Raw genomic sequence first — 15,388 nt, forward strand, 5'->3', positions numbered from 1 at the left:
CAAGTATCTACATAGCTTTACAGAGAATGTAAGAAGGAGTTTATAATCTCAGTCCCTGTGGGAGTGCACAGGTGCCTGCATCATTAACAAACACAAATGTCTGTGTGTTTCCAAACCTGACCTAGAACTGAGCAAATGGATTTGATTTTTCCACAGACAGAAAGGAAAGCTCTATGAAAATGGTGCGTTTAAAAAGACAAAGAGTGTTGTGTCTGGGGTTTTTAATGTGCTCTTCATTGTGTGGAAAGACATTTCATACAAAGTCATACAAAGTCTTCAAATACCCAGGTAAAAGTAAATTCCATTCAACCTGCAGTATTTCTCTCGAGAAGGCATGCTGTCTCTTCTCTCTCCTGCTCTGATCTCCCTGGAAATTTCAGTAGGAAGCACGGTTGAAATCTTGCAAACATGTGGGAAAACCCATGCTTGGTACTTTGTAAGGAAGTAATGGCTCTTGATTTTTCAAAATATAAAACAAGTTCTGCTTCCTAGCAAAATCCTGTAGTGTCTGTTTGGGAAAAGGAACAATTGTGTTTCTACAATGACATCTCCTAAACTGAATATTCCATTTATCCTTTTTCACCACTCTTGGTATAACTGTGTGGTCTTTGTTGTTGTCATTTTGACAAGTGGTTTTTATGTGGTGCAATTTTTTAAGAATTAGGAAGAGCAGCATTGAACACTGAATTGGAAGTTGAAATCTGGGGTTGCTGGGTTTATTGTGAATGCCTGTGTAGTGACAGCCCCAGTGAGCGTGAGCGTGGTGTGTGTGTGTGTGTGTGTGTGTGTGCACATTTTTAAATAAAAAGGAAAGCAGAGGTTTGCTCATTTGTTTGCCTATTGTGAAGCTGTCCTGCACCTTTCTACTCCTTTGTACTGGGGTGAAGGCTGCTGAATGGAGGCCTTGTGCCATTTGTTGATTTTAAACCTCACTGTTAATCCACAGGAACCTGCTGGTGTGCGCAGCAGGAGAGCTGTGTGACAAGTGGAAATCTGGGCGGGAGGGAGTGCGGGGGGTCACAGGGGATAATAATCATTCAGCCATCAGCCTTTGTCACCCTTAAGCCTAATTGTTACCCTCTGCTGGTAACCACATTGAAGTGCTGGCCTTTTAAGTGTTTCTTGATTTTACTTGGCACAGGCTTAGGGATAGGGTCATTTATTGCTGGGTTTATATAGTATCAGGTTTGCTGGGGTTTGTTTAATTAGCCCCATTGAATTTTCTGCATCTCTTAAAATAATCTCTGAGAGTCCAAATGGGTGGAAGGAGCTGAATGGAAATGGTACAGTTGTTAACAAATTTCTCTCTGTCAGAAGCTGGGCTAAAACCGGAGACAGAAAGCTTTCCTGCTCTGCCAGCCAGCTGCCTCCTGGAGTCTGTGCCTGAGCTGCAGCTGTGGCTGTGGGCACTGGGCTGCCTGAGCAGCAGCAAGGAGATGCTGAGGTGGGGCAGAGGGCAGCTTGCCCTGTCCTTCTGTGCCTTACAGCTCTTGCCTGCTTCAGGTACGCGGCAAAATTGAAGACCTCAGGGTGGCTGAAGCAAACGGAACTGGTAGTAAACTAGGGAAGGGGAGAGGAGAGTTAAGTCATTTAAAAACAAAGAAAAAGGTGAGATATCTTTTCTAGCAGGAACTGGTTCTTCAACTTTCCCTGCCAGTTATACATGCTGAAGTCAGTATTGAGTTTTCTGTTGTTTTCCCTAAAGAAGCTGGTGTAGAAGCTGCTATAGAAGCTAAAATGAAGCCTGAATTTAAGGCCTTGCAATGGGCAAGTACCTCTGCAAGTGAAATGAGCTTGTGCTGGGGGGGTGGGGGATGGGGTGCAGGACAGGAGGTTGTTTCATTGCTCTCCCCACCCGTGCATGGTGGGTGCTGTGTTGAGCCATTAACTACGACTGCTTGGGCTTGTGTAGGGATGAAAATCCCCAGGTTACTGGTACAAGCTTTGGAGCTCCTCTTGATCAAATACATGTGCCCTCTAACCATTCAGACAGAATGTGCCTCCAGTAGATGCAGCAACTGTGCTGTGTGCTATCACCTGATGGATGGCCAGAGTTTGAAATTTGCGCCAGTAGTACTGGATGGTAAATCCAGGGTTGCTACAGGAGTCTGATTACACAGCATGATTGCAATCCTGTTTTCAAGTCCAGTCTTCCACCTGGCTCAGTACTTTCTCAAAACGCTCGAGAATACGTCTTAGAGTAGGATGAATGTTTGTGCTTGCTACTTACTCTTTTACAGTAAAATGGGGTTGTTTATTTAAGAGATTTGGTTTTGTGTGTTTTCTCATGTTCCAGTGGTATGATTCTCTGCTGGTTGTGGGCATGCATCTCAGCAAGTTTTCTTTACAAACAGCACATGCCATAGTAGTGCTTGTGTGGACTTGATACTTGTATCAGAAAGGTTTAACTAGTAAAAAACCTCAGATCAAAAAAGCAATCAGCACTCAGGTGTTGTATTTTCACCCTTCTGTGTTGCAGATTTAATTATAATTACTGAATCAGGTTAATAATTCTTTTACAACTGTTATTACAGGACATGTCTCAGGAAGGCTATGGAACCAGATCTCAACCCCCTATGGCCCCCGGAAAGCCTAACCATGAAGACTTGAATCTAATCCAGCAAGAAAGACCATCGAGCTTACCAGTAAGAAAATAATGTTTGTTTCAGTATTTTAAAATTGAAAGCACTTTACATACCAGTTCATTGTATCTGGAATGAGCAAATGAGAAGTAGTGAAAGAAGATATACTAAATAAGGTTGATGAAAAATTGGTTTTTAAAATATGGGAACAGATAGCATGTGAGTGGACTTGGCTTAGGCTTGTTCTGGTTCAGAACAGCACTATTTATGCACATGCATGTTCTGTGCTTCTGCACATGTGTATTTGCATAGAGGGAATGGATTGATTTTTTAACTTCAGGAGTTCCATACTTGCACAAGCCAATCTGGTGAGGAGGAGGCTTTTTTTCTGTGTCCTTTTTCAAATGTCCTTTTTCAGTAGATTCTGGTTTAAAATACTGTTACTAAGAGTTGTCTGTTCCAAACCCTGATCATCAGTAACGAGTTTGACATGTTAAATTCACAAGTGTAGAAGCAGGAATGACAGGAATACTTAAGCTAGGTTGATTTTTGGTTAGGAGGTTATTTTGGACTAATATTTATCAGCTTTTCTAAGCTCTACACATTCTGCTGTGGGGAAAACAGCACAAATGAATATACACTGTGAAGCCATTGCAGCTGTTTGCATTTTTTAATGTCTTATAATGGACAAAGTACTTAACCTTGTCTCCGTGCTCCTTGTGGTTTGAGGATTTTCTTGTTTGTTGGTATAAACCAGCATGAATTTAAACTAACTAGAATATGTTCACCTTAAATGATGAGAACTTTATAAACTATGTGACCCCTGGCTTGGAATAATGTATCAGAAACATGTAGGATATGTCCCGTGGTTCACTGGGTATATATGCATTTGCAGTTGGCAGAGGGATCTCTCTGAAAAGTTTGCTGTATCAAGATATCACATGTATTTATGAAATCTGGTAGTATGTTGTATATATTACCTCTGGCACATGGCACAATTGTAAATCCTTAAAAATAGGACAATAAACATCTTCATAGCATTTTAAAGTTACATCTTTGGCACCTAGGAGAGTATATGTGCTACAAATTCTTTACATGACATTTGAGACATGCAAGTCTCAGGAAAAGCTATGAAAACTGGTATGAGAAAAGATACCCATTTGCTTTGAACTTAGTATTAATTTGACAGTTTTTCAGGAACCCTTTTTTAAACAGACTAATTTGTCTGAACAGTTCTCAAAAATGGATGCTGGCAGTTACCTTAAAAATAGTAGCTTCTGTGGACATTGAACTGTTTTGGCATCAACTACCTAGTTTAAAAAGCAGGGATACTAAAAAGGACTTTTTATTTCCCAGGTTTTCATGAACAGTGTCTATTAGGGTAGAGAGAAGTAAAGTTATTTTTCAACTAATGTTCTGCTAATTTGCCTGTGTTTTTTCTTAAACAATTGTCCTACTTTTAATCCATGCTCTGTCCTATCTCCAGCATCATGATATTTAAGCAGAGTATTGGGTATTATCTGTGTCCCTGAGTGTTTGGTATATTTAGTAGCTCATAATTATTCTAGGTATGAGTAAGCTGGTTGTATTAACAGTGAATGTTAACCATTTTGGCCCCTGAGCTTAAACTCTAAGTTGGTCCTGAATGCTGTTACTGAGTCACCAGATTACTGAAAAGCTTCGATACATAACCTCAGAGCACTTCATATACTCAAAAAACACTGCTGTTTTCATGTGGAGGGGAATGGAGGATACTGTAATTCTGTATTTTGGTGTTGATGTGGGGTTTTGTTTGTTTGACTTTCAAATTTAAAAACAACTTCAATTCTTTGTACATAGCAAAAGGGGTTTTTTGATGATCCATACATTAAAAGCTTTAATGTAAGTCTGTTTGGGGTAATGGTTTGAACATGGTGGTTTTTCCTGAAGCAGGAGAGTTCTGTATTCTGTTTTAGACTGCTTATGAAAACCCTTGATCGCTACTCCCTGTTCAGTATTCCTAGTTAGCTTTATTTTGGTATACTCAATATGGCTTCTTAAGCTTGTTTTTAGGGGAATGTGGTTCTTCAGGGTAGTAGTCAGTAAGTTGTCTCTGTACAGTGAAGCTTGAAATTATAGCAGTGGTGTTAGGCTTTTAATAAAATTTAGTTATGTCATGTTTCATGGTATTCTGGTATTTATACAATTTGCCCATTATCTTTTTATTTCTTAAGGGCGTTGTGTAAAATCACAGCAGCTATATAGCAAGCTTATACAAGTGTCGAAAAACAACAAAAGAGATGTAATACTAAATGGTGAATGGTTTTCTCTGATGTGGCTTTAAAAAAAGAATTTCCCTTTGATGGATTCAAAGAGGAGCTGGCCACTCTCTGCAGCACTGAATGCTGGTTTGTGTCACCCTTTGGGGGGGTTTTTTCAGCAGGTTTGTGTCACAGTAAGCACAGCTAAACAGCTCAATAGTTGGTTTCCTTCACACATTGTATATAAAAGTCCTGGCATGAATGTTCCCATAAAGTTCAAAGCAGACAAATTTGTAATGTGGGTTGGTAACAAATGGCTACAAACAAAATATGGCTTTATTAGCTACTTCTAATGGCCTGTCAGATTCTATACAATGCTTGCTTTTCCTTCTCCTAACTGCTCTGATATCTGGAGGGTTTGACCTGTGGGTCTCTGACCATGTGGAGTCACTGAGAGCCCAAATGAAAAGTTGCACAGAATAGTGCTCCAAGCACTTTTGTTGGGGTCACAATTAGAAGGAAATCTCAAGCCTTTGAGAAAACATGGGAGTTAGGTACTCTGCGAAGGAAAGGAAGTCATAAACAGAAACCGTTCCCTATTAGAGCGGAGGAATAAAGGGGGAGAGGCCTGAATGAAATTGTCTGGAGAACAACTACTACAGAACATATTTATCAAGACTTAAAGGATAATGGCAAAATACACATTTTTTCTATTGTGAGAAAGCTGGAGCAGACTTACAGGAAGAAGCTTTCAAAGGATATATTTGCTGATTTGTTGTTGCAGTAAAGGAGCTTGTGTCAGCAGTAGGCTGTGTGTGTGTATGAAGACTAATCCTTTATTTTGTCTTTAATAAGTGCATTAAAAATGTTCATATTGGATTGTGTTGATGGAATGAGGAGCAGAAAACATGAATTGATTTAATTTTTTTTTAAATTGGCATGAGTATTAAAGTAATTTCAGATAGGTGCTACTGGTTTTGCTGTTACTTTGTTTTAATAAGGCCCCTTTTTGCCTAGCGTCAGGTGTGCTTGTTTGACCTGTGAGGTCAAATGGCCCAGGGTTTCCAAGCTTTTGAAAGACAGGCTTCTGCTACGGCTTTTTTGTTGCAACATACAGGTAAAGGCTCTGTGGCATCTTGAGCTGTTGTAAGCCAGGGCAGCTGCAGTCCTGCTGTATGCCCCACCACATGTTGTTTATGCTATCCCGTCCCCTCCACTGTTGCTCCTGGGACTGGCCAGTAGATTTGACTTGGGGAACTGAACCAGATGAAAAATAATCTCTCTATTTCTGGGTTAGTTTTTGACTGAATCACAGGGTTAACTGCATGGGCATCAGTGGCACCTTGGAAGAGGAGATGGGAATCAGTAGCTGTGATGGGAAAGGGGACAGATAATGGGGACCACAGCACCTTTGATTTTAGCCATATCCTAAACGACTGTATGATCTTGCTGGAAGGGTTTAAGATGCTGTCATCCTGTCAGCTGAGACATGGTGGCACAGCAGATTCCAGTGTTCACAGTCAGGCCCTGTAGCAGTCACAGAGCCACAGACATACAGAAGACAGGTCACTTATTTTTGTAAGGCAAGTTTTCTGCCAGTTCCCATCCCTAAGCTGTTTAATGCAAGCCCATGAATGCAAGTGCGGAGGCATGAGCATGCATGGATGGAGGCTTTGGACAAGCTGGGGTTGTGGTGGTCCCCACCTGCATCTGTGTAAACTGCAGGGAAATTGTGGCTTTAGTGTTATAACCTAGGTTTATCTTGTGCTTTCTGGAGGTCATGCAGTGTTGAAAGGGGGAGATTGTATCTGGAACTGAGGGAGTCACTACTCTGCTAGGTCGTTCAGAATTCAGAGTTTATGGATTCAGTCTTTGACATCAGTTATTCACTGGGTCTTTTCATTGAGGCAGAACAATTGCTATGCAAAACAAAATAGTAGCCAGCAGTGAAGGTAGAATGCCACTTGAATTTTCTGCAGTGCTGTGACCTGACAAAGTTGCTTGTGATTCTACGCATCCATGGTTGTATGAGCTTCAGAGCTCAAAATAATACATACTGTGGCTTGGACAGATAAACTTTTTTAAGATGTCAGTTGTCTTGTTTCGTTATGCTTGGTACCATGGAAAACAGCACATCAGCAATCCCTTCCTGATTTTATTAACTGCTTCACAGTTCTGTTCTATCTCATTTTAATGAGCTTCTGAAAGATGTTTAGAGTGCTGGACAGTCTTTCCTCCAGTTGACACACCTTTTTGTTGTAAAAGGCAGGTACTAAATTAGATTTCAGAGGACCTCTGTTGGGAATTAGTAGTGAACTAAATCCAAAACTAGATACACTTGGCTCATGGAACAGCATCATTTCAGATGGACCTCAATAGGTGTAGGCTGTGAGGAAAATACATGGGAGGGTTTGGGAATCCAGATTCTCTGTCCCATTTATGTCCCATAGAACATGAAAGTCATCTCAAGCAACAGCACACCCTGAACAAATGCTTTTAATGGGTGAAGGCTTAGTAGACCAGGAAAACACTTCCCAGCATTACTTGAGCAACTGTGATTGAGAGCAGGAGGTAGCTCTTCTTTTCTCAGAGATTAAACTACTGGGACCAGGGATTCTGATGACATTTATACACAGCTTAGTCCAGTAAGCCCTAATCACGATCAGGGTTGTGGGTACTATCATCATGTAAATATTAATTACCACTATAGCCCTTCTTGTAAGGACAAACCAGTATTAAAGGAGAACACAGTGCAGTTAGCCTCTTTTTTTGTAATCCTTGTTGAAGTCTTTGCAGGTAAGCAAATACAAAGTTGATCTAAATTTAAATACTACTTTAAAAATACAGAGTATTGGTTGTGATTTGAGAGAGGAAAAAAACTACTATAAATTGATTTTTTTTTTTAATTCTTGGGAGGCAAATGCTGTTGTCAGCTGATAGATGTGTGTAGTACATGATAGCAAATCTGTCCTGAAGTTGTTCATATCTCTGCCTGAAAATATCTGTTTGGAAGTATGGTAAACTGTGAACAAGAAAGAAATGCGATTATGTAATACTTGTGAATTAAATTCTCCACTGTTTTTACATCAAGTAGGATAAAACTGGTGTGCCTCTTTCCCACTTTTCCTTTCTCTTTTCTGCAACATTGTAAAATAACTGAATGATCTTGTTTTCCTTTGTTTGGGTCAAGAAATTTTAGCTGAAAATTGTTACTCTGTGGAAGAAGATTATTGACTCAACAAGCCTTCAATTTTCAGTGAATAACACTCCCACCCTCTAGCTTCAGGAACATGTGGTGCATGCATTCTATTTTAAAGTACAAACTGTAATTTAAAACTGAGGCAGTTTGATGCCCCACTGAACTTTGTTTAAGCCTGGAATAAAAGGAAAAAAGCTTCAAGTTGCAAAGAAGTGACTAAGCTATCTCAAAGGTTTTTTCTTAGCCATTACATGCAGAGTTGGAAGAAGTGGCTATTTTTTTCCAAGTTATTTTAATTCTGGATCAAATGCAGTTGCTAGGTTGTTTTTTTCTTCCCCCCCCCCCCCCCCCCTTAACATTCTTTGTAATAAACCTTTAGCTAGAACCAGTTTCACGCAACACACAAGTATATAGATACCAAGTATATATATTTCTGTGTGTTGTGAGGTGCAAAACATGCTCTGTAGCTGCCACATCCAAATTCTGTGTGTGGCTTCCCATTTGTGTCAGTCAGAATAATGGGTCAAAACCAGCATGAGCCACTGCAGCACCACTGACACTGGTGATGTTATCAGGGGAAGGAACTTTGTGTGCCCATGTCCTAGCCCACATTTTATATTCAACTTCAGGTAAAGCAGTACTTAATGTAGGGTGGTCAAAATTATTTATTGTCCTAGAGTCAACTTGTACATTAAGTCCCATTTTGGGGAAAAGGTGCAATTAAAGTAGTGCAGAGCAGCCCTGGGCATGTGTTGTCCATGTAGGGTTAAGCTGAAACATTGAAACCAAAATTACAGATGCTTAAATTAGGTATTCTTAATATTTGTAGTGTGAAGAGAAGGACCTGTTGTCATTAATTTGTGTTTTGTTCTTTACAGAATTACTTGGTTTTGCCTGACAGATTGATCATATATGTTTAAAAGAACAGTTTTAGGTTGTTATTGAAGTTTAAAAAGTAATTTCACTTAGTATTGTAAAAAAGATACTTGACTATTCATCACATTTTCCAGATCCAAAATACTTTACATTTACAATGTTTACAACATCCCTGTAATAACAAAATGGCTAATTTATGATCCAAGAAAATTTACGAATGCAGAAAGAAATATTTAGTCTGACCTCCACATGAAATTTATGTGGGAAACCTGCTAAGGGATTATAGATCCCTGTAGTGGTTAAGGTTGCAAAAACTTGTAGTTAAATAAGCCAGTGTTGTTCTAAGTGGAAGAGTAAAGGATTAGTAGTTTTTTTCCTGCAATGTTTTTTGAAGCCATGAGAAGTTGCATCATATACCTCCAAACAGAATAGTATTGGTGTTGATTCAGAAATTAAAGAAACTGGATTTAATTTGGGTGGTTGAAGCATTTTAATTTTTATTTCCTTACAGCCCCCTACCTCATGTTGATCCCTTCCACAGAGGCTGCTGCCCTCCTAGCTAGGGTGACTGAACTGCACTTGTGGTAGCCCCTGAACCACCAAATCTTGCAGCTTGAAATGAGAGGCAAGCTGGAAGCTCACAAGGTTACTTTAATATGCAAGGCTGTAAACTGTGGTAGCGCGTGTGCCTCTGCATGCGTGGCTCAGATGTACCTGCTGCAGGGGCAGTAACTGCACTAGCTGTCCTTTTAATCTGCCTAAGTTTCCAAGTCAGTGCCTTTAGGTTCTGCATTTGAGAATCTATCTCTAAAGTGGTAGGGATTTTTTTATTTGGGGATCAATTTTTACTGTTTGAACATTTTACATAATGTGTGTACATACATGTATAGTTTATAAAAGCACACATATCTTATCTGCTTGGTTGTTTGTAAATTTTGAGTTGATAGCATACTATAAATTCCAAAGCTTAATGTATTCACTGGTGCATGTCTTTGTTCATGCCTGTGTGAACATGGGGATTACAACGCAGAAAGTAAGACAAAGGAGTATTACTCACTTGAATACCATTTCAGGAAGTACCTGAGACACTGTAAATGTTTTTTCTTTATTTTTACCACAAGTCTTCCTGTAAGATCAGACTTTTTTTTCAAGTAACTCCTTTGCTTGTCCAACCGTTGTGAAGTATGACCTCAGCTTCATAACCTTGACTAAACACAGTTACTCACTCTGACCAGCAACATCTGAAGCCTAGCAGTAGATGCCTTTCTTTTTCTTCCTCCTTCCATTCCTGTTTGCTGTTTGTTTCGGGTGCTATTGTTGCAGCTTTCATGTTTAAAAAAAAAAAAAAAAGTTGCCAGCCTTTGATGTGATGCTGACTCCTGAGTGGTCCTGGTCAGCTGCTGTTTCTGTGTGAGCAGATGTTTGTGCAGTCACGGTCAATAGTGTTAAGATTTGGCCAGGTTTCACAGTGCTTTGTCTGATTGTTTATGGTGTGTCCATAAATGCTGGGGATTCTAGGTGCCATCACAGTGCAAATGGAAGTGTTTGTAATCTACTATTTGTTTCATAAAACTGTGTTCGAATAATGATAAAGTCAGTCCTGTACTGTGAGGCCATTCACATGTTTTAGTAGTGTTCTTTTGTTGCTGGTTGCTTGTTGGCACTTTTTGAGGTTTGAAACAAGTTTTTAAATGTTCCTTTAATATGTTTTCTTTAAACCTGATGTCTTGTACCACTTAAACCTCCAAAACCTTCCTTTCTTTGCTCAAGCCATACATCTCAGATTCACTATGAATCTCCTCTTGAAGACAGTGATACATGGTGACTTTTTACAGAATCTGTGCTATATTGTACTGTATGTGAGAAGTGCTTTGGAAGTGTGTTTCATGTAGATACGTTTCCATTATCAATTTACCTTTAAAAGACATATATACAGACCCACACGCACACAAGCAGAGGGGAGGTGTCTGCATTTGTCTTTGAAAGGCATTTTCATTTTAACCTGCTGCATCAGTTTTCTTTAAAACCTTGCAGATTATTCTGTGCCACTTCCCACTCAATTTCAAGCACAAGACTTTGTAAAAATGGTCCTATTTGAATTCGCAGTGTAATTTTGGAGATGAAGCATCATAGAGTGCTGAAATTAAGATAGAAAAGCTGATAATGCCAGGAAAGGGGTACTTTCAGTTCCCAGTCTTTAGGCTTTTGATCTCTTTCCTTCTATGCATACAATTGCAGATGACCCTTTTAATCATCTTAACCTTATTGTGAGAGTTACTGTGTTAAAATAAGACTTAGGACCTGAATTTTGAGGCACATTTGAATAATTGCATTAGGATAGGGAAATATGCCATCCTGGATCATTTGTTTTACGTTACAGTTAAGATTGCATGAATTTGTCTGAGTGTGGTGTTGGGTTTGGTGGTTTTGTTCTGGCTTTTCCCTTCAAGGTAGAGATTCACTTAATGGTTTATCTTCCACCTTCCGATTGAAGTTATCTTTTTGGGAAGTAATATAATGATAAGAATACATGAGCATTTGTATTTATGTTTGCATGTAGTAATACATTATGCATCAGTAAGCTTTAGTGAGGTTTGCTGAATTGAATACAGTAGTGGACTTAGTGTAGAGGACAAAGCTTGTTTCATGGCATAGAAAAAGGTGTAGATTCGCATATTTATTTACAGTATCATAGCTGATGAAATTTCCCAATGCATTTTAAACAAAAGATAATGAAAGAGATTTTTAAATGTTATGATTTTTGCTTCTTAATTGCAAATTATTCAATAGCAAGTTCTTGCTTTTGAAAAGTATGAAAATAAAGGAAGTGGAAGCGATCTGAGATTTTTAAACTCAATTCTTGCAATCAAAATAAGAGTAAATAGGTAGATAAAGTTGTGTATGGATTAAGTACAGACATTGACCCTAGTGAACTAATTCACTGTGGCTTGGGATAAAACTTAATGCAAACTGTTGTCTTTTAGGTTTAGACTTGAAGCTGAAAGCCTTAGCAGTTTTTCATATTATATTCTATGGGAGAATGGAGATGGAAGAAAAACTCCAGATTATTTCTTTTATTTATTTTAATTTACAATTCATGTCAAGATTTTAATAGTATGGCTTAATGAAAGCTTCATAGAAACCTGTTTTTTTCCATCCTCTTTGTTGTATCATTATTATCATGCCTTAATTTGGGGGAAAAAAATTAAAATCTGGCGCAATTTTCAGCACAGCTTTTCAGAATTTATTAAAACGAGGCTGTAAAATCTCAAAATCAGTAGGTTTTATTGCTGTTGTTTGGGGGGGGCTGGCTTTTTCTAAAAAGTAACATCTCAGCATCATTTGGATTGTCTCATAATCAGTTTTCTCTCAGCCTTCTTTACTTTCCTTTTTTCAGTTTGTACCTTTAAAGATTTATGAACACTGCATCAATGTTTTTGAATGACTGCTGATTCTTCTTCTGTGGCTTTTTAGACAGTTCACCCCACTGGAAATCAAAGTAACAGCATCTTTGTTCCTATTCTGAGGTATGAAGAAACACAGGGATTTTTTTGGCTCTGAAAGCTTTGGGCTGCTTCTGGCCAGAGGGTCATTCCAGCGCTAAGACCACAGCTCAGTGTGAGAGGGGCCATTTGGCCTACCTACAGAATTATCTTTCTCCTCTGCAAAGAACCAGAGGTTACATATCAAATCCTGTGAAATTATGAGAAATGCGCCCATGCATGTACTTGCATATACTTACACTTTAGCTCTTTAATCTTTGCTGGTTAGAACCAGTGATTTCTAGTGCTTGCTTTTTAATGCTATGTTCACAGTAATACAGGTCAGACTGAAGTGTATCCTGTAAATTCTTTACCTTATTTTTGCTAGAAAAACAAACTTTCCCTCCTGTGTGACTTTTGATCACTTGACCTCCATTTCCATGGAGATGTGGTCAGAGGGCAGTAGTCAGCTAGCCACGCCAACTAAGGGCTATCTTCACTTACAGCATGCAGTGGAACTCCAGAGTTTAGAAGTAATTAAACGACTTAGTCTGACACATTTTTTCTCCACCACCCACATCCATTAAAGATGAAACTTGGAAACAAAATATGTGATCAGCTGTGGTGCAAAGAGGGGTTTTTTATATTTATTTTAAAGAAGATGTAAACAACAACAACAAAAACAATAAGAAAACAACCCCCAACCTCCTCCTTTATTCTTTCTTTTTAAAATTATTGCTTTTCGCTGCAGTCTTAAACATTTTGTATACCCGTCTATGTATATTTGAATTTTTTGCATACTCTCAGTTTCTGTGTGCTTATTTTGAATAACTGGGGCTCAGGTTTGTCAAAAGCTGGATTTTGTGTTCCGCAGAACTCAGAGTTTCATGATTAAATAAGTGCAGGTCAGGCAGCTTATGTTTCTCCAAGTTCAGTCTGGGGTGATTGGTCCAGGGTCACATGCAGGATCCAGCTCAAGCTTATGATCAATAGGTAACTCCAAGCCTTACAGAGTGGCAAAACACAACAGCAAGTGCTGGCTCCCGCTGTGCCTTGGACTGGGAGAATAAGGATCATGGACAGGGTGTGCTGGCGTGTGCTGCTGCTCACCCAGTCAGCATCCGAGGCTGAGGCGCGTGCATGGCTGGTGTGCTGTGTGTGCTGGCTAACCAGGGTGCTCTGTGCTGCTGGGTCTGGCTTTAGTGTTAGAAGCGTCTCTGGACACTTCTGGGCTCTCTCAGGTGGGAAAGGTACCTTTCTGCTGAGGGTACAAAACCTCACAGTGCTTCTGTAATGAGAGGGAAGCAAAAGTGTCCCTACTTCTGCAGAACAGGGTTAGATTTCCTTCAGACTAGGCAATAACCAAGTTATGCTTGTAATACTATTTTGATTATACACACTTTTCTGTATGTGTTAGCATTAAAAAATATGCTTCCAAGTTTCGGGTTGTTTAAGGGTCTGGCTTTTCTCCATCTCTTCTGTCTCCTTTCCAAGGGGTTTGCAAGGTAACCCAACTTCAGGAAACCAGAAGGGAGCATGTCAGTTTTACCTTGGTGTAGGCACATGGCTGTGATGCAGTGGGGAACGTGGCACCTCGGAGTAGAGCTGCATTTCCTCCTGGAGACTCGGTACACCGGATTTTAAAAAGTTCATCCAAGCTTGGATCCATGGCTTCCCAGGCAGCACACTGAACTACTGCTAGGCTACAAGGCAGCTTTACAGACTGATTTCCAAGTGGCCATTTTTGTCACGTTTAATAAGAGCATATTGATGAGACAGCAGTGTGGAAGCTGAGTTAATGTCTGTTATTTCTGCACTACCATTACTTTTTATTGCCATTGTCCACACAGTGGCAAAACTTAAGCGAGTTTTTTCCTCCCCACTGAGAGTTTCCTCCCCAGAACTGATGATCTCACAAGTATCCCCACTGTTTTCACGGAGGATGAAAGAGTGAAAACGACTTTTGTTGCTGTGGCGGTTGAAATGACACCCTAAACCCGAAAGCGTGTCGGTGCAGCAAGCTCGGGTCGTGTGTCCTTCGGCCGGGCCGTGCCGGTCCGTGCCGGGCGGGCGGCGCTCAGGCCGCCTCGGCGCGGTGCAGGGGATTTGTGTAATGGCTGGTGAGGTGGCAGGGAGCTCTCCCCGCTCCCTCTGGCTGCTGCGCGTCTGAAATTACAGCTTTGTCTTTGAAGCCGGGCGCTCTGTTAGCGTCGCCATGGCGACGGGCGGCTAATGGCCTCCGCCGAGCCTAGCCTGGTGTTCAGCGCCGAGCGCGGCCCTGCGAAGGCCCCGCTCGCCGGAGCGCTCACTGAGCTGTCCCCTCTTAAAAAATGTTTAAAAACTGCGCTTTTACATGGCCGTACCAGATTAATAGTCATGGTTTATTTCGTTTTAACTGCGGGGATAAAAAGCATTATTCCATTAAATGGGTAGCTTTTTTCCCCCCCTCCTTTGGTTTATGCATTATTAACACAAGCTTTCCTGTTTTGCTTGTAACATTTTATAGGCCCTTTCAAACATGTAGTCAGATTTGCTCTGCTGCTCTTTTATTTTTCAGGCCTTAACCCTTTCTCTCCTTCATCTTGACTTCAAAAACTTGGAGCCAAGCCTCCAGCAGATTTGGCTGTGCCCATTTAAGGTGTTTAAAACCAGAAAAACCCTTTCTTTTTATTATTATTATTCCAATTATTTTAATTATTTTTCAACAATTCCGCTTTTTTGAAGCACTCTAAAAAGCAATGCAGATTGGTCTGCTCTTGTAATTTAATTGAAAATTTAATTAATTTGCTGAAGTCAGCACACACGAGCCTTGATATGATTGTGGAGGGTTTGGGTTGAGGAAGTATTTTGGGGTTGCCTTTTATTTGTGTGCCCATCTTCTCTTCTGCCCATGGTGTTTTCACCCCATACTCTTTACATGTAGCATTTTTGTTGACAGACTTCAAAAGAGATGTACCTCATGGTTGAAGGACTGGGGGAAAATCCACAACAGTCGTGCGGACACAGGAT

At 40.1% G+C, this 15,388-nt stretch overlaps 1 protein-coding gene across 4 annotated transcripts in view; it reads left to right on the plus strand.

Annotated features, from left to right (window-relative positions):
• ARID1B (AT-rich interaction domain 1B) overlaps nucleotides 1-15,388 on the plus strand; it is a 322,479-nt gene that overhangs the window by 95,914 nt on the left and 211,177 nt on the right. For all 4 annotated transcript variants that reach the window (XM_062490065.1, XM_062490061.1, XM_062490064.1 and 1 more), the window contains one exon: nucleotides 2,535-2,645. In XM_062490065.1, coding sequence (XP_062346049.1) covers nucleotides 2,535-2,645 — 111 coding nt within the window. The remainder of the gene's footprint in view (nucleotides 1-2,534; nucleotides 2,646-15,388) is intronic.

This window comes from Cinclus cinclus, chromosome 3 (genome assembly GCF_963662255.1).
Source record: "Cinclus cinclus chromosome 3, bCinCin1.1, whole genome shotgun sequence".
NCBI lineage: Eukaryota > Metazoa > Chordata > Aves > Passeriformes > Cinclidae > Cinclus > Cinclus cinclus.